The following is a 25,141-nucleotide window of genomic DNA, read 5'->3' on the forward strand; positions in this document are numbered from 1 at the left end:
TCCCATTTCTTCTTGAGAAGCAGTATGCTAGAGGGGCAGAAAGTCTGCTTTGTGACCTAGCTTCAGTGCCCTTGATAAATATGGTTAGTGGAGTCTCCCTCTTAATCTGATAGTGTGTTACTCAGTGGAGCTCAGCTGACCAGTTTTTATGGGTCCTTTTCCAGTTCTCTGCTTTATTCTCTCCACTTTAAAAGCAATGTTGACCTGTGCCATATTTCTCACTTAAGTGAGAGGCAGTGCTACATAGCAGTCCCAGCTAGCATGACTTATGGCTTTTCAGTCTTCTAAGACTTGGTATTAATCCCATACAGTTTCTGCCACTGACTTATGTAGTCAAGTGCTTATACAAGTTTCTATGTGGTTCAGCCCAGCAGGCTTCAATATTTCAATTAAAACAGATTTACAGCATTTGACAAGTTTTGAAGGTCAATCTGGTTGGCTAGCAACATGCTGTCCCAGTCCTATTAAGACACAAGACATCTGGCTATTGTGAGAAGCATTTATGCATGTAACACTTCATTATACAGGAATTCCTGAACTCTAGCCTTTGTTTTGCTGCTGTGTGTCCTGATTCCTCAGCTTTGAGAGCTTGTTTGTGTCCCCTCCTTGGTAAGTTTGCAAAGATCAGTGCTACACTTCAGTCAAACAATAGAAAAACATGAAGTTCTTGCTAACTGGTAGTGATATGGGGGTGGGGGAAATCCTTTTACAGGGCTACTTAGATGTTCTCAGTCTTGGTAATGTCACAGGGTTATACAATTAAACTGCTACCTCTTTCAGGTACATTCCACCCTTGATCTGGGGAAAAAGTGGACATATCCAGACTGCCCTCTATGGGAAAATGGGGAGAGTAAGATCACCACATCCATATGGACTTCGCAAGTACCTTACAATGCCAGATGGAGCAACAGCAACCTTTGATCTCTTTGAGCCACAGTCTGAGCACTGCATTGGAGGTCAGTCAAACAGCTGCCTGCTGCATTTGCCTGCAAGCCTTGATTTTGTGTTTGGAGGTGGAAGGAGATGGGCAAGGACAGTGCTACCTGATCTATCAGAAAGGGTAGATGTTGCTTCTGGTGATAAGAAAGGGGTTGCTCAGCAATATTAACCCACAATTGGAGACTGAAAGACTATCTCAGATGTCGGGGGAAGCCTTGCTGGACTAACCTTAGTCCAGTGGCAAGAGTGGGGGCTGAAGAACAGAAATGTTCTGTAACTTGTGTCAGGTGGAGAGTCTGGCAAAGAAGCTGGTGCTTAGACTTGCATTTGACACATCTTTTACCTGTTAAAACTGGGATCACAGAACAAATGCTAGTAATGCTAGCATAGATGTCTATGGAAGAGAAGCTGAACTTGATTACCCCCTTTAAAGACATATGTGCTAGTCTTTATTCACAATATGGTCACAGTAGCTGTTTCAAGGTCTGTGTGAAATCAAACTCTGTATATAGAGTATGAGAGAGTACAGACTTGAAAAATTCTGCTTTAAAAGTAGAAAAGCTTGATTCTTAGTTCATTAGGTAGGTATTTTCAGAGTGAGTGTCAGCTTTAAAACTTGCTGTTACTAGTAGTAACAGCAACACTTAAAACTGAGTTACTGTGACTTGATTTCAGAAGTACAGTTTACCTTTGCAGTAGCTGATTAATTTTAAGGCTGTGACTCTAGTTTGGCCTTCAGAAAAGGCCAAGTTCTTTTCTTAATCATGCCAGTTGAGATCCTTGTGGTACGATGTTGCATAGTAACAGTTACTGTTATCTGTATTCCTGAAGAGAATCTGTTCAGTGCTTTCCTCAAAAGGGAGAAATTCATAAAAGCTAGAGGTGCTAGTAAATAAATAGCAAAGAGTATGCTGATTGGAAGTCTGTATGCTAATCCTGGACAAATCAAAATAATAGGTGGCTTTTCATATAGGAAAACTGAACACTCTTAATAGAGCTATCTTTGATAAAGCCATGAAGCAGAAGATTAATGACACTATTTCTGTGCTTAACAAAGCTTAGTGTTAAGGATTTGGTCACACAGAAATGTGCAAAGGAAATGAGGGAAAAGTAGTCTAGTCAATCTATGTGGTACATGAAGGAGAAGCAGGCTCCAAAGCTTGTGGATACTTAGCAGTAGCAATAGGCTGTCAGAGGCAGAACATGTGTAATGTCAACTATTCTTGTTTTGAAGAACAATGTGGAAGATCTCCTCAGCATTGGTCTCTAGGCAGTGCCTATAAAACTGAACAGCTTTCCCTGGAGTTTAATTCTGACTGTCTCTAACATGAATTACTTTCCCATCTTTAGCATGATAGCTGCTTAGTCTCCTGTCTTAGACTGGACTTACTTGGCAGCACAGTAGGACTTTAGCTTTCTTCTGGTTGATAGTTTCGCATGGATCTAAAATAGAAAGTTTCTGAATCTCTACATCTGCATGAAGTGACATTTACTTATCTTCCCTCCCTTTCTACTCACAGAGGATGTCACAATGGTCATCTGCCCTGGGATTGCGAACCATAGTGAAAAACAGTATATCCGCACTTTTGTTGACTATGCACAAAAAAACGGTTACAGATGTGCTGTCCTGAATCATTTGGGAGCCCTACCAAATATTGAACTGACTTCTCCACGAATGTTCACATATGGTAGGTACTTTATGACAGCTGGTAACTTTAAAGTTTGATGTTTCTAAGGCTTGCTGATACTGGCCTCATTCAGATATGGCAGTGGTGTTACGTTGAAAGAGTCTGAAACAATATAAAATGAACATAAGAACTGAACTGAAGCTGCGTATGAGAAGAGGCTCATACTAGGATCCAGTTTTCCTCATTGTTTCTCCCAGCTCTTACACATCTATCCTAACCAAGCAGATGACTTTGGGAAGATGTTGGAAAAGGCACTTGTGACTACTAAGCCTGCTCAAACAGTTTGAGGTGCTCAAATGTCAGTGCAGTGGTAGACTAAACAGTCTTTCAGCACTGTAGGATAAATGTTACTCCTAAGACCATGTAAAATGCAAAGTATGGGGGGAGATTGTACTAAGCTACTCAGTGTTGTCAAGGACATATGAAGACAGGCTTGTCCCTAGATGTTACAAGGAAAGGAAACAATTATGTAGTTTCACTGTCATACTGTAGAAGTAGTGCTTAACTGCCGTGATTGAGGTTTCACCTTGAATATAAGGGAATGTCTGTCTTTTCTTAACCTAGGTAATAAAAAGAATAAAAACAGTTATCTTGAGCTACACTAGCTCACTGCTGTATTCAGCACCAAGTGCCACCAACTATTATCGGCCTTGCTAGTATGTAACAATCTCAGTAGAAAGTGACCTTCCTGCCCGAGACATGATCTACTTGTTCCCAAGTTCTTTTGAGCCCTCATGTCCCTTTTTTTGCAAGCATATAAGTACATTATGTCAGGAGTCTGGGGGTTTAGCGGACTGCTGTTAGAATTTTTTCTGAACAATAAATGTCTTCATTATCTGTTTTGAGTTCAGCTGAGTATTTATCTCCAACAGTTGAATTGCTGAAACAGTGTTTTGCACTTTGAGACTGCAGGTCTGGTAGGCAAGTAGCCAATAATGCTTTGTCGCTTGTTTTATAGTTATGACCTCCTCATGAGTAAGAAAACACTTTAGGCATACGGAGTGCCTCAATTTGTCATGAAGTCCTATGCTGTTAGTGACTTTAAGGCTGTCAAGCTTGGTTCAAGACAAAAGCTCAAAGTATCAGCCTTTCTCTTGAGCTTTCTTCCAAAAATGATACCTTCTTAGGACTCTGAATACAGCCTCAGAAGTCACTAGTTGTTCTCTGAAGCCTTTGGTACAGTGAGTTTAGCCTGACACCAAAAAAAAAATGCTCTTGTCTAAATTATTACCTATTCTAGCTCCTAATCACTCCACAAAGGATGTGGGAAAAACATCACAGATTATGAATCTACTATAGCTTTGTCCAGTGCGGTTCTGAAATCCAGACAGTGTTTAGCTAGTGTCAAATGCTGGAAGTCAAGACTAGACTTCTGCAAGTTTGCTGAAGTTGATGGCAGACTAACTTCAGAGCTTTGCTGTAGACCTCAGTAGCATTCTGTAGTACATATCTGAAGATGTGCCTTTCTAAGTCTTTTATAGCCCTTTAGAAAGGACAAGGAATGTCTAGCACTTCGTTTGAGTAAGCCAGTAAATGTCACTTAAGTGATTCTGCCAAATGGAGTGGCCAGACAAGACTGAGCAGACTTGACTTTGCCTCCTACCCAAATATCCCAGTCTTATTGTAGCTTTTGCTGGGTTCCTAATGCTGTTTGTGGAGGGAATAGCCTAAATTCAGCACTCACTAACTCTTCCAGCCTTTATATCAAACTTGACCTGTTGCTAGTCTAGTTTCAGGTTCCTGAAGCAGCTGCTGGCTGCTCTCAAATCATGAAAGTCACACACCAAAATGTTTTGACTGCTGACTTCTAGAGGAAACTAGAACAGTGTGGGATTTCTTATCTTAAAGAAAATTGCTTATTAAGAATATTCACAGTGAAATTTCCAAAGCACTTAGAAGCATATTTCATTGAAATAAATGCAAACCCTACTCAACCTACCCTAGAACTAGCCAAAATCCAAGTGTCTAGCAAGGATGTTTAGGGTAGGGGCACAGTGGGGCAATGTTAATTGGCACAGTTCAGAATCCAAACTCTTAGAACTAAAGTTCCTGGGCATGTTCCACTGGATAGGACAGATTCTAGCTCTAAACAGAAACAACTGGAGTTTTATATGTTCATGTGGTGCTTACTGTGGGATTTGCAATCTTAAATCTAATTGGAAAGTTAAGGTGTATAGCCTGTGGATTTTTTTTTTTTTTTTTTTTTTTTTTTGATGCCAGTGCCCTAATACCATCAGTTTTGGAGGTGTTTCTCTTCAGGGGATTCTCTACTTATTTTTTTTTTTTTTTTCAAACTCAAAGGTAGGAGGAAAAGCTGCAGATACTTGTTGTGCATGTCTGGAGGCCTTCATATCTGTCAGAGAATATTAAAGGACTGCAGTGCTGCCAGAAACTGGATCCCTTAGTGCCTGAAGCCTGTGGAACGCAAATATTCATTAGCAGTGAGCAAGATGAAGCTGAATGGAGGCAATTATTTTTTTCTTGATGAAAAAGACTCATCCCTCTAAGCAGCTGCAGTATTTCTACTTCTGCAGTGATAAAGGGCTAGCTTCCTTATGCTTAAATCCTCCCCATCTTAATCTGGAGAGTACCTGCTTTAGTCACTCTGTAACTGTCCGTTGAACACTGTCTTGAGAAGCAAGCTCTGTTTCCACTGCCACTTGATTGTTGCAGATGTAAGGGTCCATAGCTGTCTTGCAAGAAGCAAGTTGCTTTCCAGACATCCCCCTTGTTCTTGAAGTGACCAACTGCCTTCAGGAAGGTAGTAATATACTATATGCAGTAAATAGCAGTGCCAAGCGTATAGTCCCTTGATTTTTCAAAGCCCTTTAGGGAAGAGTTTGGACTGTCAAATTGGCTGCTCCTGTGATTCCTTTTTAAGCAAGGAATTTCACCTCTTCAACAGTCTTTCAGAACCAGGCCTGAGCTAAGGTCTACAAGATTTGAAACGGGCGTGTGAGCATGTGTGAGTTGGAGCTCTTAAAGCTTTGAGGGTGTTTAAGTCAAAGGGTAAGATGAAGCTTAAAGCATCCAGTTGAATTAAGGTGTGAGTCTAGGGCTGTTAGAAGATGATTCTTGGTATCATTCTTTTTCTTCAGGTTGTACCTGGGAATTTGGTGCTATGGTTAATTACATCAAGAAAACCTACCCTCAGACCCAGCTGGTTGTAGTAGGCTTCAGCCTGGGTGGAAATATTGTGTGCAAATACCTTGGAGAGACTCAGGCCAACCAGGAGAGAGTCCTGTGCTGTGTCAGTGTGTGCCAAGGGTACAGCGCGCTGAGGTAAGTTTAGAGGTTCTTAACTCTGGGATGACCTTCTGGGGGAGGTAGAAGAAAGGGAAGGTTTGGGGGAGTGTAGTGGGGGAAGAATTGTATGAAGGAGAAGCAGTGTAGTGTCTATAATAGTGTGCAGGGTGCCACCCAGCTAAATTAGCAGCCAGAGCTTTGATTTGGCAGTACAAAACCTGTCAACAATAAACACTTATGGGCAGGCAAATGCTGTTTGCTTTTTTGCATGTGTGATTTGGCCTAACTTTGTGCCATAGTAGGACTGCTCTGGTGCTCTAAGACCTGTGCAGTCCTGGTACAACAAATCTGAGAGGTTGGGCAGCATGAAAAACTACTGAGCTGATGCCACTTTTAAAAGCAGTAGCTTTGGTCTGAACTGTCCCTAGGTTCAGGTTCATAATGACTGTTTTCTGCCTTCAGTGTGCAGTCTGATTCAGCAGTTCTCAGCTGAGAAGACTGGAAAGTACAGAGCTCATGCTGACACTACTCTCCTTTTAATGGTTCCCGAATGGGAAGGCAGTGCTGTGTGCCCATGAGGGGATGGAGAGACATTAGCAATAGTGCTCTAGCCTGAAATTTGAAGGTGAGAAGAAGGTTTATAGCTCTAAGGCCTGTATAAACTACTAATCTTTGGTTCCCTACTCAGAAACTAAGGCTATAGCACTTCAAAAGAGCTCTAACAGCTCCACCTAGTGCTAATACCTAAGCCTGAGATCTGGCTATTGCACTGCTGCCTGAACTGGTTGCTCAGCTGTGTGTGTAAACTTTCCATGCATGCTCAGTTAATGAAGATTTAAATGGTAACTGGCTAAGCTAATGCTCCTAGTTTTTACTGTCCATCTGGGCAACTGCTGGAGCTTAGCTGACTTTACTGTAACTTCACTGCATTTTTAGGCACTGATAATATTTGTAAGGTGAAAGTCTATTGAGACTAGGGTACTTGGGTCAGGGTCTTATGGGAGAGTAAAAATGGTGAAACTGGGAGCCCTACAGGAGACTTGCTGTGAAATTTGGCTCCTCAGCTGGTGAGACTAGAGCGTGATATTGTTTAGGCTCTACCAGTACAGCAGTTTGAGAATTGGAGCACATAATACATAATAGCTCGGAAGTGGTAAGTATGGTACTCAGTCCAAAAGGTGCTTTTATGAGTAAGCTCTTACAGGTAAGAAAGAAGCTTTTTCTGGAAGTATTAAGAAATGACTAAAAGCTTTGTATGCAGTTCAATAATAATCCAATGTACCTGGTCTATTTTGAGACACTACCTCAAGTCTGACTGTTGCTAACATAACTAAGTCTGAGTTCACTCCCTTAATCTGAACAGATGCTTTAAGGAATGGTTTCCCCCCCCCCCATAAAATTTTTTTTGTTCTGGTATGGAGCACAAGCAACCTTTTAAGGCCAGCCCCCCCCCCCACTTCAAACTGTTTTTGCAGCTATGAAGCAGGGTTGCAAGGATTGCATTTGGCCCTTGTTCACTTGATTCATTTTCTGCAGTTATGCAGTATTGTGGTTCTAGTCTCAAATGATGTGAGTAATGCTGTTCACTAACTGGTTTCTTTAGTGATATGTCATGATATGCTGGTAAACAGGTTGTCCTTATGCTGTCAGTTTAACAATACTGGACTTGGATTTCTCTGTGGTGGGGGAGCAGGAAACAGCTGCCTGTCTTGAGTTTGTTCCACACAAGAAGCCACTGAAGACTTGTATTATTGAGCTCTTGACTCCACCTGCTGGGCAAATGTTGACTGGCAAGTCTCTAGACACAACATCTGCTCTGCATTACTGTGCATTTGACAAGAAGGCTTTTCAGATCTTGTTTCTTCTTACCTAATCTCTACCACTGCTTCTAAACACTGATCAGCCAGATAGCTGGTGAAAAGCAACAACAGTAAATACCCACTAAGAAAAAAATGGGGTAGAGGGCCTTATGCCCTTGGTTATAGAAGGGGGAGGTACAAAACATCTCCAGATGGAATTAATAAGCCTTAACTTTCCCTGACTTTGTCTGGTAGGCTAAAATAGCTGGCCTCTTACCTCTGAGCCATGTAACAGTGGATTACCCTAGTAGACATGACCAGTTAGCTTAGAATTTAACTTTAAGACAGTTTATACAACCTTTTCCCCCAAAATCCTTTTAGGAGGTGAAGGAAGAAAAGTGGTGGGCAAGATGAAGCATGGAACTGAAATATGCCAGCCTTTTCAAGGCATTAAGCCTGCGTCCCATATACAGATGTAAAGTGGCAACAGTACAAGAATCTGCCAGCAGACTGGAGCTCTTGGTTTAATCAATAGACATGTAGCTTAGAGAACTTACTTCCTGAGGCTAAATGGAAACATGTCTCCTTATTCCTTAATTTCTGCCTGTACAGGTTTGGTTCTGCTTCTTGATCTTGTGGAATGTGTCTTCACTGTAGCTACAGGCTATGGGGAAGGTTCCCAGTTTTGAAACTTGTGCAGTCAGCTTCCCCAGCTGTGGTGGGGAAGTATAGTAGCTTTAACTTCAGTCGTCTTGAAATGACTGAAGGTTTGCTTGGAAGGTGTTAGCAGAAGAGAATGTGCATCTTTCCATCTTCATGCTTTCTCTCTCACCACAAATGTAGTAGAAGTGGTGGGTGATCTTTTTTGAAATTAGATATTTTACCAGACTGTGTTCTGACATGGCTTACTAGAAGAAAATACAGCTTATGCTTTGCTAGGGAACTTGCAGGTCATGACTTGGGAAGCCATGTTAAATCTCACTTAAACATTGATTTGCAATGAGAAGTAAAGCAGGAATAGTTTAAGTAGCAGAAATTCTGCTTGCAGCATTTTTGGGTTGCTTGGTAAATGATAGTATGTTCCCTCAGTAACAGCAAACCTTGTTGAGAGTAAAGCTATAACCTGGCCATGACCCTGCATAGCAAAGAAGTACTTGTATCTGGCAGAGCTCACAAGTCTGGATGACTTTAACTCTGTTTTAACAACCAATAAGCTGGGAAGTGCTATTCTGTTTCAAATCTGATACTACTTGCAGCTGCAGCTAGTATTTATTCTTACAGCTCTTGCCAGTGAAGCTGACAGTAATCTAAACACTGAAAACATCTGCACAAATTTTCTTCTGCAGAGTTAACTCATGCCACTGAGAGTGTTTTTCTGCAGCAACAGGCTTAAGATGTAGTCCTTTGCTTGGTAGTCCAATTAGGTAAGCTAGATTCAACTTAGGCAAGGGATACTAAAATCTTGTTGGTGTTGTGGATCTTGATTGATGGCTCTTAGCCGTTTTGCTCAATGGAGCATTTAATTGCATTGTGCAAAATGAGACTGCAGATGAGTATTCTATTACTACTGACCTCCATCAAAGTGGAGGCCATTTCCTGGAGGAGGTTAAGCTGTAGCAGGGAAAGCCTGGAGACTGTTTATGCAGCCTCTAGGCTGCCAAAGGTCCTATGAAATTACTGTGATCTTTCAAGATCGTTAATTGCTTTATGTTCTCTTCTAGGGCCCAGGAAACCTTCATGCAATGGGATCAATGTAGAAGATTTTATAACTTCCTCATGGCAGACAACATGAAAAAGATCATCCTTTCCCACAGGTACTGTAGTTTGTCACTTGGATTGATGGTTTTGATTGGGTTAGTTGCTGTTCAGTAGTTTGATTCTAAAGGGCTGAGAAGAGATTACAAACACAGAAGACTTACGCACATGTTCCTTGCTTAAGGGTCTTTAAATGAACTAATTAAGAGAAGGGAGCTCATCCAATCTCATTCATGTGTTAGAAGAAAGCAAGTTTTGCTGTTTGTCTTCCAAGGAGACTTGCTTAATGAGTAAACAAGATGAGCACAGGAAAACAGCATAATTAAACTTCAAAGTGGAGTATTCTGTCTCTTTCACTTCTAGCCAAAGAAGTACTTAAGGAGCCTCTTGTTCTGCTGCATTCCTGAGGTAGGATTAATCCTCAAGGTGAGGATCTGCTGCATGGGGCTGCTGCGTATCGCGTAAGCAGTCAAACTGTAGATCTAGCTTCTAGCTCCTATTCTAGAAAGATCATGTAGCTAGCAGAATATTCAGTGTTGCTCTTGGAGTGCAGCTGTACTTAGTATCCCTGTGCTACTGTTGTGATCTGTGGCTCTCGCATACTGAGGGAATGTGTTAAACAGGTGGCTTGCTCAGTGTTCAGTTTTCTCCATCAAAAATTCTCTAGGTACTTCTCAGGCAATGAATATGTAAGTACCTCGTCTGTGTGTGTTTGAAGGTCTGAGTCAAGAGAAGGGGGTAAATAGCTACTTTTGACCCATTCTAATTAAGTGTCACTTGTGGGCTTTCAGTTAATTCCTGACACTCCTGTGCAATGTGAGACTTGCAGAAGGAGTTAGGGAAACTGTGTTGTATGGGGTAATCCATCTAACTTGCTTTAGATGGGGAAAATATTTAGACACCTTGATCAGACAACATGTGGAATTATATAATCCTCTCTGCACTAAATGGTGCTTAGTCATAACTTAGAGAAATCTAGTGCTGGCTTGGAGAGAGAATCTGTTAAACTAAATTTTTTTTCTATAATGAATCTTCTGTGCTTTAGGACAGCTCCCAAAAAAAACAAACCTAGTCTCCTTCCTGCTTTGCCCTGCAGCTGTATCTAAGAGGGAACAAAGCTGGAAAGCAGGGTTTTATTCCACTTGTTAAGGGAGTGGTTTGTTCTGGTAAAGAAACACATCCTCTCCTGAGGGTAATAACTAATTATGACAAGCGTCCATAGTAAATAGCTTTCTGCTAAGGTAATGCCCCAAGTAACTTGAGAGATGAGCTAATCTAATCTGTGCTGCAGGACTTCAGTACCAGATGGCAAAGGAGATGGTATGCTCAGGACTGTTGGTGCTCTTGCTTGAGCCACAGCCTGTGTTTTGAGTACCCTTAGCATTGTCTATTCTGGGAAAAGCTTAGATGTCCATAAGGTGTGGGTTTTGGGTTTTTTTTTTTTTTTTTTAGTACAACAGCAACACATAGGGAGATGAACAAATAAGCTCTGCTTTTTCCCAGGAAAGCCTTATGGCTACAGAGCCCACTTCTATCTTGTCAGATTTGGTAAACTCATTTTCCCTAGAGCTGGTCACAGCTTTGCTGCCTTTGTTTATGGTACCTGGATCTCTGTCTTGATATTACTCTTTCAGGCAAGTTCTTTTTGGAGATAACGTGAAGAAGCCACAGAGCCTGTCAGATGCAGATCTGAGCAAACTCTACACAGCAACATCCCTCATGCAGATTGATGATAACGTCATGAGGTATGAATGGAGATTCTCTGATTCTCTGTAGCTCTCTAAAAGCACCTTCATTCTCAAGTGTTGTTCTCACATGCCTCTAGCTATGCTGATGGGAATCTTCTGAAATGCAGTGCTTACAGCCTCAGGACTCCTTTGCCTCTGAATAAAGCTTAGCAAAAAAGTCAATCTCAGCTTCTGTAAAACCACTTGAAGTATTTGCTGTAAGTAACATCTGAACTTGCAGCTTGGAATAATCTAGGAAGAGGCTAGACCTAATGAGCTGCAGCAAAAAGCTGAAAGTATAAAATGTAGAAAGCGGCTCAACTATTCAGGTATGTCTGTAGCCCTGCTTTAATTTTAACTGAAAAAAGCCCTCCCAAAAAACTGTATTACTGCCTTCTCCGTTAGCATTAAGGTCTACTGAAACAGCAGCCTTCTTACTGGCTGTACTAACACCCAAATTAAACTTTCTGCTTTATTAAGCAGCATTCAGTTACTCTTGTCTTTGACACAGTTATTCAGTGACCTTATTTTCCTGTACTGTGGCATGTTCTACATCAGGCATTAATACCTTTCCAAAATGTTTAAGCTATAAACTGGCTGTGCTCTATAGACTTATATGATTTTTGAGAGACTTGAAAGTATTGCATTTTCCTGCCTTCCTAATAATGCTTCATAATTGAATTTTCCTACTTGACCCTAATCCTGGAGGCCTTTGCTTTGGGCTTACTGCAAAATGGGCACTTTTCTTTCCAAAAATAAAGCTAAGTGGATTCAGTGAACTCTTGGCTTGGGAGAGAAGGCGAGGGAACTGGTGACTAGGGAACTAGCCGTAGTAAATAACGAACTACAGTGAGTTCAGAATGGCCTGTATTTGTCCCTTTTTAAGGTTCATAAGTAGTCATGTTTTTACCTTTGGAAAGGCTTTCAGGTGAAGATGACAAGATAAACTTTTCCTTCCATATATATAAATTACTAATAAGTGAGGAAGGATACCTTTTTAAAGCCCTGAAGGCCACTAGGTTCCAACTGGTGTGTTTAACTTGCCCTCTACAGAACAAATACAAATCCTGCTATTGTAGTGTTTGAGTAAGCACACAAAGCATGAAGGCATGTGCTGCCAAAGAAGGATGTTGCAGGGGTAAACTAGACAATTTAGTCTACAAAAATCCAGGCATCAGTTATTCTGTGAGAGTATCTTTTATCTGGGAGTAAGAATCTTTTGGAAGTCAAATGGGTACTAGAAACAGATAACTGCAATGTTTCCATTTCAGGAAATTCCATGGCTACAGTTCCCTGAAGGAATACTATGAAGAAGAAAGCTGCCTACAGTACTTGCACAGGGTAGGCTTTTGCAGTTGAGACTGTTCCTGTACCTTAATTTTCCTGCTGGAGGGGAAATGGTCAGTGGTTTCTGTATTGCCGATTCCCAGATACAGCTACTCCTGGGCAGAGTATCTTGGAATGGAAGTTTAATTCTTAACTCTAATACTTGTACTAAATGCTCTGGGTGCTGCTAACCCCCATGGGTAGTAGCACCCAAGTGGTCTAGATAAAGCCATTCAGCTGAACCCATCTGAGCATACATGGGTAACGTAGAAAGCAAGGGGTGGAATACAGCCTACAGTTTTCAAGGAGGAATAACTTACTAGATATTCTGGGAGAGGCTCTTGGCCTCTCATCTCCTCATGACCTCATGTCTGAAAGGTAAATAGCAGATCAAAGTGCTGCGGATGTAAAGATGAAAGGTAATTCTCTGATCTGCAGAATCAGAGGATGGAGGCATTCCAAAGGAACTTTAAGTTTGAACTTCAGTAACAGAGCTGGCACTAGCTGCCAGGTATGCAAAGTAATGCAGAGCAAAGACTGTAGGTATCTGAGTTCTTGGGAGTGGGGGATTGCTGACTCTGGATCTGAATCTGCTCTGTTATATCCTGTCTGTTTTCATGCAGTTAAACTGAAAAATAATTACTACAGAGCACTTCACTGGTGAAAAGCCACTAGTCTTAATTCTAACTGTCCCTGTTTTCACAATGGTTCTGCAGGTGCAGAACAACCCTGAAATAAGATGCTTGAGTAAACTCAAGTTGAGCAGCTATTTTTGCAGTTTGAATGAAATTCAAATACCAACTCCTTACCATTTTTCTTCTCTCATGTTTCATGGCACAGATCTATGTTCCTCTTCTGTTGGTTAATGCTGCTGATGACCCTCTGGTGCATGAGAGTCTTCTATCAATTCCAAGAGCTCTTTCAGGTATGTTGAAGCAGTCTGCTCCAGCAGTGTGTACTTATGTACCTTCAGCTTCCTTATTGCATAATGGTCCATGATTACAAAGCAGCTTGACTTGCCTTCTTACATCAGTAATCCTGTAGAGATGTACTGAGCCTCTTTAAATCACCAGCTAGAACCAGAAAGGCTATCCTTGAGCAGAAAGAACTTTTGAGCATTCCTTCCAGGGACCTTCTGCTCTTTCTGACTCATGCTGATAGCCAGGAGGCTGTTTTCAGGTTACAATCTTTAATGCAAAAAATGCTTCCTTCTCTTCACTCCTCATTGGGAATTAAGTGGGTTATTATAGTGTTGAGATAGTCTTGAGCAACTGTAGATGAACAGCCTCTTCTGCTGATAAGGGAGAAGGTGCTTGGTTAGGTTACTTCCTAGTGGACTAGGATTGCTGACTTGAAAGAAGAGTTGAAGACAGACAGGCCAAGGAAAAGGCAAATGACCTTTTGAAAAGGTCCCTCCTAGAAGAGGGTTGGTTGTCGTTTCTTCAAACGGTTGATGCATAGGAAGTGTAGCAGGTTCATCTTATTGAAAGATGTGGAGGAGGATTAATGAAGACCTCCCAGACTGAAGCAAGCAGAATTTTTCTCCCTGGGTAGAACAAGGTGGCTGCTGTACTTTCAGAGCTTTAAACTTACAGTCCCAGTTTCAGCACACATGAGTTAGCATTTTGGCAAGGATGTGACCTGTATTGCCACCAGGGCCCAACCAGTAACATTTGTTGGGCAGCTTTCTAATACTGGCTAGGATTGGTTCCTGTGGACTGACCTGTTCTGTGAAGTAACACTGACTTTAAATTAGCCATGGCCTTTGCCAGTGTTCCTAGTTCTTCAACAGAGTTCTTCCCTTGATTCAGATGCTATGGCAAGGATGGAGATGGTTGTCTTAACTTAAGATGATTTAGTTCTCAGCTCTAAACTACTAATTTTCTGGAATGTTGTGATTCTTGTTTTACAGAGAAACGGGAAAATGTCATGCATGTGCTGCCGCTTCATGGAGGCCACCTGGGCTTTTTTGAGGGGTCTGTACTCTTCCCAGAACCTCTTACTTGGATGGATAAGCTTGTGGTGCAATATGCCAATGCCATCTGCCAGTGGGAGAAGACAAAGTCTCACTGCTCAGACACAGAGCAGGCTGTATCTGGCCAGGAGTAACTGACCCAGCGACTCTGGATCACTTCAGTATCTCTCCCTTTGGGGAAAAACTTGTTCCCTCACCTGCTGCTTCAGGTTTCCATTCTCCTTGATATCCTAGGACTGGGGTTTGATCACAATGTTTCTTTCTGAAAAGTGGAGTTACAGCAGAACTTAATATCTGATCAGAGCATCTTTGCATATATAGTTATTTGGGCTTGTAACTTATTGCTCTGCTTGAATTGGGTTGCTAACTGTGGCCTTCTACAAGGTTGTTGGGCTCAAGAGCTTGTTCAGAAGTTTCGAATGACAAATTCTTCCACCAGCTGGTCAAACTTCATGTTTGCAGCATTTATTTAGATGTAGATGACAGGCCAACTACAACCCTCCGACTCTGTTCTACTCTGTCCCAGTGCTGGAAGAACTCTGTACCAAGCCACAGCCAGTGGTTCAGCCTAGTATGTGGCCTGCAAAAACAGATGCCTGACTACAAGCTGAGTTCCAGCCTTGCACCATCTCAAGAGAGTCTTACTTCCTAGGAATGCACTTCCAAAAGTGAATAGGTTTTAAAATACTTAGCTTTTCCATATTTCTGTCTGTAGGTTGGGATATTTCTATGCTGGGATTCCAGGTAGAGAAGAGCTGCAGGTTGTTAATACTGGTTAATACTTTTCTATGTAAACATGTTCTCATACCAAGACCAGGTCAGTCACCTTATCGTATTTGCTTCTTTATTTAAATGTAGTTGTATTTTTTTTAAGTACTGGATTTGTTTGACCTAGGGCTTTTTAAAACTGGCTCTGGCTTCCAAATGGAAACTGCTGATTATGAATCTGTGGGATCTTTCTGTAGGGTTAAATTGTTTCCAAGTAATTCATAGAGAATGGATGTACATTGTTAGAGGCTGGTTTGTAGGGAGGAATGTATGTGTTTTTTCTTAGTCTTACAGCCTACCCTGGCATAAGGGGAAGTATCAAAACTCTTCCCATTAACCTTCAGAGCATTGAATGGTTTTAAGGCAAGGTTCTAAGGGAAATTATGTGCCTAGAGGTGATGGGAACTGTGTAGCTCTAGCCCTGCACAACTGAAATAGTACCTTCATATGGCTAACTGCTTCCATATCCATGTAAATCCTGTAGGATTACTGGCTCCAATAAGACACTGCACTGGGCTCTTCCTCCCTTGAATTCCTTTTCCACGCTCATACATCTGCTTCTAGTTTAAATGTGCAAAGTGAAGTGTGGAACTATATATGCAGGAAAGATGCCTACTCTCTTGTGCTGTTCCCTCAAGTGGCTGTTAGTCTGTGCCAAGGCAGTTATTCAGAACTAGTTTCTCTCCTGGAAGGGAAATCTATCCCATGACAATCTGGAGACAAACTTTGTGATCAAAATCTTTGCTTTACTGTTTGTTCTATCAGTGTTGTAATCTTGTTAATCCATTTTTAGGATGCAGTCTCAATGAATTTTTTTTTTCCATCATACTTCCCATATCAACCAGCACTTTATTGCTTTAGCCTTGGTTTATGTTCTAGGCACTTTAGTTTATAGCTTAAGAGTAAAACAAGCTGCAAGACTTCAGTCCAGTGACATAGGGAAACAAACCTTCTGGGCTGCCCAGTCCCTGAACTTTAGTAGGCTGGAGCAGTGGGTTTTTGTTTTAATAAAGCAATAATTAACTATTGTAGCAAAGGTGCATCAGGAAATTCCTTTCAGTTTGCCTTAGGCCAGCCACTTTGGCCTGTTAAATGAACTGTGGTTGTCTGCACATTCCCTTTGTTAGTAGATCCAGGTTTCTTTTTTCCTCTCAAAGAAAAGGTATGACCAAGTAAAGCTCCATAGTGATACTTGGCCATGCTTGCGGCTGTATCTTAGGGAGTATTTTGGGGCATCAATAAGCAAGAATATTCTTAAATGATGAATTTGTGCTATTGTCTTATTCATACTTGCTGCATCTGTGTATCACCAAAATTTGTCATAAAATCAGATTTTTCTTAAGTAGCTGTTTATGTTGTAGTCATTGGATGTGACTTAAATATCTTTCCTTTAACAGAGGTGGACTGTAAGCAACACCTGCATACATCAAATAGTATAAATGTATAGGGATGTTTTCCATTTCCAGTGGGTTACAGCTTCAGAATTGTTTGAAGTTTGAACTTTCATAGCAAATTCTTCAGCTGTAGCTGACACAAGTCATAGTTGCCTGCCTTGAAGGTACAAAGCTGCCCTTTCCATGGCAAGAGATTCTGTCTCTGGAATGCTTCATCCTTCTTCCAGGTGAGTAACAACTTCAGACAACTCTAGAGAAACAAATTGTTCTTGATACTAATACTAATGGAAAGAGCCCAACATGTGGATACCTATAGAAGGAAGGAGTGCATATATCTAGTTACTTTGAGAGCAAAATACCTGCCTCCCTCAGGTTTGAGAACCTTAAAGCAGAGGCTCTCTTCCCCACTTCCCAAGTGGTTAAAATTCTGCCTTCCTTCCCAGGATCCCAGACTTCCAGAAGCAGTTCAGTGGTTGGCCCAGAACATGAAAGCAGGAAATGAGAAGTGAGAATTGTTTGGGTACTATCTGGGAAGGCAAAGCAAGTGTTTTTTTAACTTCTGTGTTCACGTTAGGTGACACACTGCTCTTCAGTCAAGTTATGCCAGTCTAGCTGAAAATGAAGCTTTGTTCTGCAAGCCTTTCTTCAAAGAGCTTTTCTTCATTGCTCTTCCTTTTCTTTTAAGGAGGCTAGTACTAACCAGTCTTGATGAGCAGGTTTTCCTGCTTCTGAGGTGTGAGGAAGTTATGTTCTCATTAGCTGTAACATTAGGTCTGACTTCACTAGCAGATGCCAGTCAATGATCTCTGAGCAAGTGTCTCCTAAGATGAGGTGAGCAGCTAGGGTGCTGACCAAGCAGCAGGAGCTGTATTTTTGTCAATTCAAGTCTGCTTTAAAAATCAAAGAGGGATTTTTGGGGGAGTAATCCTTCCTGCCCCACAACATGAGCCTTCATATTTCAGGAGTGCCGATACTGTGGACTTCTTGAACCTGGCTAGAGAAGCAATATTAATAATGGGTTTCTTGATCCCTTGATCTGTTTTTGCACTTGCATCTATAGGTGTTTGAACTGCCTGTATCTTGACTATTTGATTCTAGCCTGTTTGGGGAGGAATTTTTGTCATGGTTTAAACATTGTGCAAGGGTTCTGAGACCTAAAATGCATCCCAAGCTTGTTGTAGATGGGAGCAGTAAAATCTCTCCTTGTCCTCCATTCCCCCCACCCCCCCAGTTTGACAAGGCTTTTAGAGCCAAGACTAGCAGTAATAGCCTAAAGAGACCTTGGGAGTAGGAGAATAGAAAACTACACAGCATGCACTGCAGCTTAGAGACCTTCAGAGAAGGGAATTCTGTATCAATCTTGCTGCTGCAAGTGACTGGCAGCTGAAGCCTAGTGCCTGTACTCAAAGATGAATGGGACTTTCTCCAATTCTGATCTGGAATACTCTTCTCCCTCCAAATAAGGCAATGCTAATCTTGTGGACAGGTGCCTTTCATTTGGCTAGCAAACCCAACCTCAAATGCACTCAAAACTTTTACTGCTTTCTAAAAGAAAACTGAAGTTTTCTGTGTGGTTGAGTCTTTAATCTCTCTGCAAGACAAGTGCACTTTTAAATCCTTATTTTATAGTCTGGTAGTGCAGCTCTTCAGGACTTTGGCATGAAAAATCTACCATGAACTCTAAACCCACTCTGAAACTAAGAAAAAGCATTAGTAGAGCTCTTTGGCGTTTGGTATACATTGAGCAGTGGGGAGAGGGTTGTAAGTAGCACTTGAACATAAACCCCAAGGGCACTCCCCATCACACTGCAAGTTGTGTGATGTTAGGCTGGTCCAACTGTCATCTTTGGAGAGATCTGAAGGTTGTAGGTGAGCAGCTGGGGCTTTGTCCTACTGAACATAAACTGTCAGCTTCCATCACATCAGATCTGTTGGCATTTTTAATGGTCACTTTCTAAGCTTCTAAACTGAAGGTTCTTCAGATGAGTCTGACTGTTGTAGTTGCACTCTGAAGACAGATAATTGAACTGCCCTGAAGTTGTCTTCTGAGCACTATTTCTGCAACTCTTGTTTGTGAAGATGCAGGTTACAAAGACTGCATTAAGCAAAGATGGTAAGAACTGATACCTCCAATACTAAATTTAGCTAAGCTGCCTGTGTCATCTATCCTGGGTCTGTCACAAGCTCCTGGACCACAGCCCTTTGACATATGGTGCCTTGCCCTTTTTCTTCCTCCCTTGACATCAGCATATCTAGAGACTTCAGTAACAGTTCTGTCAGAGCTTTCAAGTTCTGTTTTTGTAATAAATTTCTCAACTCTAATGAGACATTTCCCAGGGGTGTACACAGTACAAGTGCTATTGTACAAGTGTTTGACTTAAAGGACCTTTATGGGCAGCATAAAACTAGCTACAGTATTTTAAGGCTTAAAATAAGGTGTATTAGTAGTGGATCATCCTTCAGCTGTCTGCTCCTCAAATCTGTCCCCAGCAGTAGGGATTGAGTCAGAGAAGGAGTTTAAGTGACTTGCTGCCTTGAAATCCCAAGATTCATATATCTAAATCCAGCAACATATAGCTGGAGGTAGATTCTCTATATTTACATCTGAAAGAGCAGAATGGCACTTCAGGAGTTAATTGCCAAACAGTTTAGTCACCTGGATTTTCTTAGAAATATTATGCCTATCTGGGGCTCATTGAAGTTCTTCGGCCTTTTTCAAGAAAACCAGAAAAGGCTCTGTCATTCTGCTGCATGTATAGATCATCTCTCATAAAGAGCATTTTGCTGCTTCTGGTTTGAGTCATACTCTGTGAGTCCTTGTTCTTTTGGCAGATCTGTAGGTTGTATAGTGTCCAGGGCCCACTGTGACTCAAAAGTGTCTCCTTCAGGAGTACTAGTTCTAGGCAAAAACCAACAGTTCTTGGTGGGAAGGTTTTCAGATTTTTTTTTGCTGAACTTAAGATGCCTTAGAGCAGCACAGACCTAAGGAAGGGGTGTTTTGCACATGTACCCCTTCTGTTGTGGGGCATGCTTAGTACTGTTGGCTTGGATTTTCTTCTGTCCTTGGGAGAGTGTAGGTATATATGCCACCAATATATCCAAGTGGCTGCCAGATGTTCAGTTCATGCTGGAAGGGCTTCTAGGGTTATTCTGAACTGCTTTTCAAAAACCTGGATATTTGGTTTTGCTCATTAATGACTAGTGCTGCAGTCCAGGACAGCATTTATTTGGTTGAGTTTGCTGATATTGAACAGTCTTTTTTGAGTCTCTCTAACTTTTCAAAAACTCCAGCCTTACATCCCCTGTGCGTAAAGGCCATGTCTCTCTCCTTCTCACTGGATGGTCTTGCCGAAGCTGGGCATCTTAATGCCAGTAAGGAGCCTGATCCCCTTGAGGTGGCTCTACCCATACAACTTCTCTTGCTTTTTTGTAAATGACAAGCTTATGTTGCCTGTCTCTAGTCAAGCCAGTGCTTTGAATAGAGAGATCCTAGGAGGCACTCATATCTAATGTCATGACTCCCCTGGGGTGCTGACCCTTCTGATGGCCCCTGAAAACTAGGGAGTCTTCAAAAACAAACCCAACAACTGACACTTGATATAACTAAACCCTACTACTTAGCCCAAATGAATACCTGTCCACAGAACATGGGTGTTTTTCACACTATTTGACTCATCTGACAATCCAAGTAGGTTTTAATAGATTCTTTCTCAAGAAAGCACAACTTCTTTTCAAGAGATACCTTTCTCTCTGAATAACCCCAAGGTGAAGAGGCAGGTGGACACCTCAGGAAGCCAGATCTGTACTGTTCTCATGTTGTTCCTGCAGTTGTGTTAGAATGGGCTAAGTGATTTCTAATGTTCTTGGTAAGCAGCACAGTTTACTGTGGAAAATAATTTGAATTTGCAAACTTATACTCTGGAACCATCTCTAAATGCTGCCCTGAAAAAGCTTGTATCGAGATACCCTCCCAGCTGCCAAGTTCTGAGTCAAATTCTCTGAAGCTGACAGCTGCAGGGGAGATGATTTGCAACTAGCAATGCAATTTTTCTATATCTGCTGATGTTTACCTTTAAAATTATATATATAAATATATTAAAAAAACAATGTCTTTGATTTTTTTCTTTTTGTTCTGTGTCGTGTAAAATGGAGGTCACTGCGAAACAATGTAATTTTGTTATCTCTGATTCAGTGGGATTTCTTATTTAAAAATAAAGGACTTATTGAAGTCAGTGTTATATGTAGTGATTGTGTACAGTGTCATTGGGTGATTGGGGAAAAATCTAACTCACTTCTGACAGACAGCATCAATATTTTCTTACACATTTTCTCTGTAGTAAGGAAAAGATCATCTGACATGGGAACATGTTGAGCCAACAGGGTATCTCTAAATATCCTCCCTTCCCTTTGGATTAGATAAATGCCTTGGAGCAGGAAGAATCATTTAGCTCTAGGCCTCAAATGTGAATTTAGTATTAGAACACACATGACCAGAAATGTTAACATCTAAAAATGTGACTGCCTGGAGAAAAGGTAGTCTTAACACTATAGTATATTCTAAGATATGAGTTGGCTTCTGTTTTCCCTCATTTGTTTGCCAGGCAGGACACCCTTGTTGCGAACTCAAATTTCATAAACTCTGCCTCTGTGTTGACTCCTCTGGTGTTAAATGCAGAAGGTCTAGGAAGTTCATGTAGGAAATAGGAATGACCTGCTCATTTCAGCAAGTAATATCCTTATCTTTCCTGCTGCTTTTAGGGTTGGGGATAGCAGTGTGCGATTTTGTTGGTTTTGTGAGTTTCTTGTTTTTCTTTCACCTTTTTGTTTCTTTATGGCAGTCTGTATTTTTGTGCCCTTCATTTGGAATGTTTAACTCAGCTGCTTGCTGAAGTGAGCAGTATTGTAGACACTTGGGCCTACTGCGTAGGGGTTGTACATAATGATGGATGGTGTGACACTCCTCCCCCACTCTCTATTCTAGCTGGAGTCTTCCTTGCTTTTTTTGCATTCCAGGGAGCAGCACAAGGAATGGTGCAGCCACATAAAACCTCTGGGGGGAAGTTAGTCTGATGATTCCCTTTGTGTAGGTGGATCTTAAACAACTGCCTTGCCTGTTAAGTCAGCTGGGATGTTACTTGATGGCTAAGCACTGGGTTGTCTAGCAGACCCTTGAGCAAAGCAGTGCATGGCTTTCTTGGCAGTTGAAGGTGCTTAGCAGCTCAGCCTTCCCTGAGGCCTTGACTTAGGGCCAACTTGTCAGGCTTTTGCTACTGCATGATCCCTGCCTGCAGCTTTGAGCGGACTTGGCGGTGTTGGACAGTGACAGTATCCTCATCTCACTTGGGAGGCTTGTTGCTGAGAGAGGTCTCTGAAGCATCTCTTGTGGAGAATAGAGATGTTGGTTACCTAACAGGCAAAGTGACTGCCCTGAAAACTGTCAATATGCAGATTCCACCCCCCCTGCCCCAGGACCTATTAGGTCGTAGGCACCAAGAATTTTCTAGAGATGGTCTGTGCCAAGACTAAGGTCCTTAAGTGGGCACAGAAGCTAGCAGCCCTATGCTTGCATTGCATGGAAGGACTCTTCTCTGGGATGGCAGAGATTTCTCTGCAATCAGCATCAAAGTGTTTAGCTCATGCATCTCTGCAGAAACTGGGATTTGCTGGTTTTTCCCTACTGGACAGTGAGTGAGGGCCCTCCTTCAGAGGGAGCAGTACTGACTTACATGCAGTTCAGGTACCTGAGGGCAATTGTGACTGGTGCTCGGAAAATGGCACTCTGCCACATGATGGAGCTGCTGGCTGTGAAAGTACCTTACCTGGGCATAGCGATATCCGATGCTGACTGTTTTCTGCCTGTCAAACTCCTGGCTCACCAAAGGCTTGGGAGATTTGAATAGAGTCTCCTAATCTTTCAGTGGCTGGCAGAAAAAAAACATACACAGCAGACTTTCTGGCCAGGATGCTTTGAAAAGGGGCATATATAGAGTTAATAACTTGTTTGAGCCTAGGGTGGAGAGAAGCACTGCCAGAACAAGTGTTTTACTGCTACTAAATGCTCTCCTGCAAGCTTGGGTTTGTTTGTTTGTTTGTTTGTTTGTTTTGTTTTGTTTTTATTTTTTTTTTACTTATATCTGTCTCATTTGGTCTGTAAGCAGGGCAGTTGAGACTGGTGAGCTGTTGGGGCTGGGGACAGGACTGTCACTACTGCTCCTCTGTAATGAGAATTACTCTGTAGGAGACAGTGTTTTGGGCTTTATGTCCAGTTTATCAGCCTTTGTGGTTTAGCCATTGCATCTGCTTCAAAACTCCCCAGGTGGGAGTCACTCTGGGGAAGCAGCAGAGGTCAGCATGGATCTTGCTTCCAGTTTTATTTGCAACCTGTGGGGAGCAGCCACGGGCATCTTCCAAAGGCTGTAACTGTCCCAGTGTGAATCTCAGAGGCAGGAGCGTGATGCTCCTGTGTCTGCATGTAGAGTGTTTTTTTTTTTGTTTGTTTTTTTTTTTAATCAGTAGTACAATTGCTCAGTCTCCTAGGAAGCTCGGTTATTGTCTTTGCACTAGCCTGATAGCTGTACAGCTCTCCTATATGGCTTCCCTGAGACTTCTCCAGATGCTCCCTGGCCTCGTAGAGAGCACAGCATAGTAATGAGCCAAATGGAGCTAAGAAGTGCCTTTGGGTCTTCCTCTGGGCTCCTGCACAAAGTTGAGCCAGCCTCAGGCTAGGAATCCCAATGCTCTGTGGTTTTTGGTGAATCAGTGGTGCTGCTGAGGTTAGAGAAAATTGATTTAACCCCAGCCATCTCTGCCCAGACAGGCCCCATCCTCCCTGCAGCTTCAGAGCCAACATCCTGTTTGGTTTGAGTCTGAGCCAGTGTCCTGGTGAATGCAGCTCTTGTCAGCACCCGCCACCTCAGACAGCTTCCAATGGGGTTCTGGTCTTTTGCTTTGCTAATGAAAGGCACCTGTGTGTAACAGCAGAGCTGGGAGAAAGAGAGGAATGAAGCATGCTGCAGTACACCGAGTTGACAGAAAGGAAGGTAACCATGAAGTCCTGGACAGAAATTGAGGACTTGCTTCTCTGCAATCCCTCTTGCTCTTATACTAGGTCACCAAGGGAGGAGCAGGTGGTCTAAGACTAGGTATCTCATATGCTCCTTGGATGAGCTGCTTTTTGCTTCATCACCTATGAACTTCTAGTTCATAAACCTGAGACAGGGCTGTCACCCATTACAGGATCATGAATAGCTCTTGTGTTAGAAGAGGGTCTTCCTCTCCTCAATTTGGTTGATTTTTGTGAGGCTTTTCTGGCTGAACTGCTTAGATCTGGGTTCCTTCTCATGATGCAGTGCTAGGAGAAAGACAGTGGTGTTAAGGTGTTCAGGAGGCTGTGTTCTGCTTGGCTTTCACTGTACTGTGGCTAAAGCCCATGTATTCTTAGAGGTTACTGTAGCTTCTGTTCCTTATCTCTTGCTGCCTGGATGAGTGGGGATTAGGTGGAGCCAGCTCCATTTTGATGCCCATTCACATTCTTGGTTGCATCCTTTAGGCTGATTTCTTTTTCCTGGTTAGAGCAGAGGACTGAGAATTCGGGGTCCTGGTTAGGCTGGGAGGGGGACCTCATTCTAGCATTCGAGGAGGATGGAGAAAGCTGTTTCCTTGGACCCTCTGCTACAATAGCCTGTTCAGATGCAACTGTCAATGAAACCGGTACAGGGATTTTCCTCCCAGATGCTGGCACTTGTAGCCTCCTTAGAAACAGCAGCATAGCCAGTGCCTGCCTGTGTCCAACAAGCTGCACCTCTGTTCCTTGCCATATGCCACAAGGGACCCAACAGCTCTACTGTTAAACACTTTTTTATTTCTCTGCATACATGTTTCAACCAGCCCTTCAGGGGGTCTCCTGCAGTGATGGCCTCTGGCTGTGTTATCCACAGTTGCACAGAATGCTTCAGCTTTCTGCTGAGCTGGGGTTGCCCTCCTGCTTTCCCAAAATGCCAGTCCTCTCCATGCTGCCTCCCATTGAGCTGATAAAGCAACCCAGGAGCTTTACAGTAAACAGCTTTAGGTATACAAACCTGGCCATGGAGGTCCTGCTGTTGCCTTGCCCCACAGAAATACAGGCCAAGCCTGGCTGAAGCAGAGAAAAGCATGTTCTAGCCGCATCCTGACCTCTGCGCTTCCTGGTGGGCCCTGGAGCAAAGGAGTTTGTTCCTTGCTGTAGCCCTCCCTTCACAATGAAATCACTCTCCTGCCATTCCATTGCAACCTCAAGATGTGCTGTGAAAGTGCTGGTGGTCTCCTTTCTCTGCTACCTCCTGAGGAAAGGACACTATTCCTGAGAGAGACAGTGCTGCTAGGCAGCCCACTGCCAGGTTTGGGGTGGAGAGCGCAGGCATGGAACAACACACCCAGAGAGCCTGATCACGAGCAGTCATTCAACCAGTGCTACAGTAAGGAGGTGGCTGGGGTTAGACAGCCACTTCTGATCCTATTTTACAAGGGAGAAAGAGTGGACTCCAGT

The 25,141-nt window shown here is 42.5% G+C and overlaps 1 protein-coding gene across 1 annotated transcript in view; it reads left to right on the top strand.

Annotated features, from left to right (window-relative positions):
* Positions 1-20,855, top strand: part of ABHD2 (abhydrolase domain containing 2, acylglycerol lipase) — a 40,341-nt gene extending 19,486 nt beyond the window's left edge. Inside the window, exons 4-11 of the mRNA XM_062583748.1 lie at positions 781-956; positions 2,460-2,627; positions 5,726-5,909; positions 9,394-9,486; positions 11,062-11,172; positions 12,426-12,495; positions 13,321-13,405; positions 14,393-20,855. Of these exons, the coding sequence (XP_062439732.1) occupies positions 781-956; positions 2,460-2,627; positions 5,726-5,909; positions 9,394-9,486; positions 11,062-11,172; positions 12,426-12,495; positions 13,321-13,405; positions 14,393-14,589 (1,084 nt within the window). The 3' untranslated portion in view covers positions 14,590-20,855. The remainder of the gene's footprint in view (positions 1-780; positions 957-2,459; positions 2,628-5,725; positions 5,910-9,393; positions 9,487-11,061; positions 11,173-12,425; positions 12,496-13,320; positions 13,406-14,392) is intronic.
* The last annotated feature ends 4,286 nt before the right edge of the window (positions 20,856-25,141 follow it).

Source organism: Rhea pennata, chromosome 10 (genome assembly GCF_028389875.1).
Source record: "Rhea pennata isolate bPtePen1 chromosome 10, bPtePen1.pri, whole genome shotgun sequence".
Taxonomy (NCBI): Eukaryota; Metazoa; Chordata; class Aves; order Rheiformes; family Rheidae; genus Rhea; species Rhea pennata.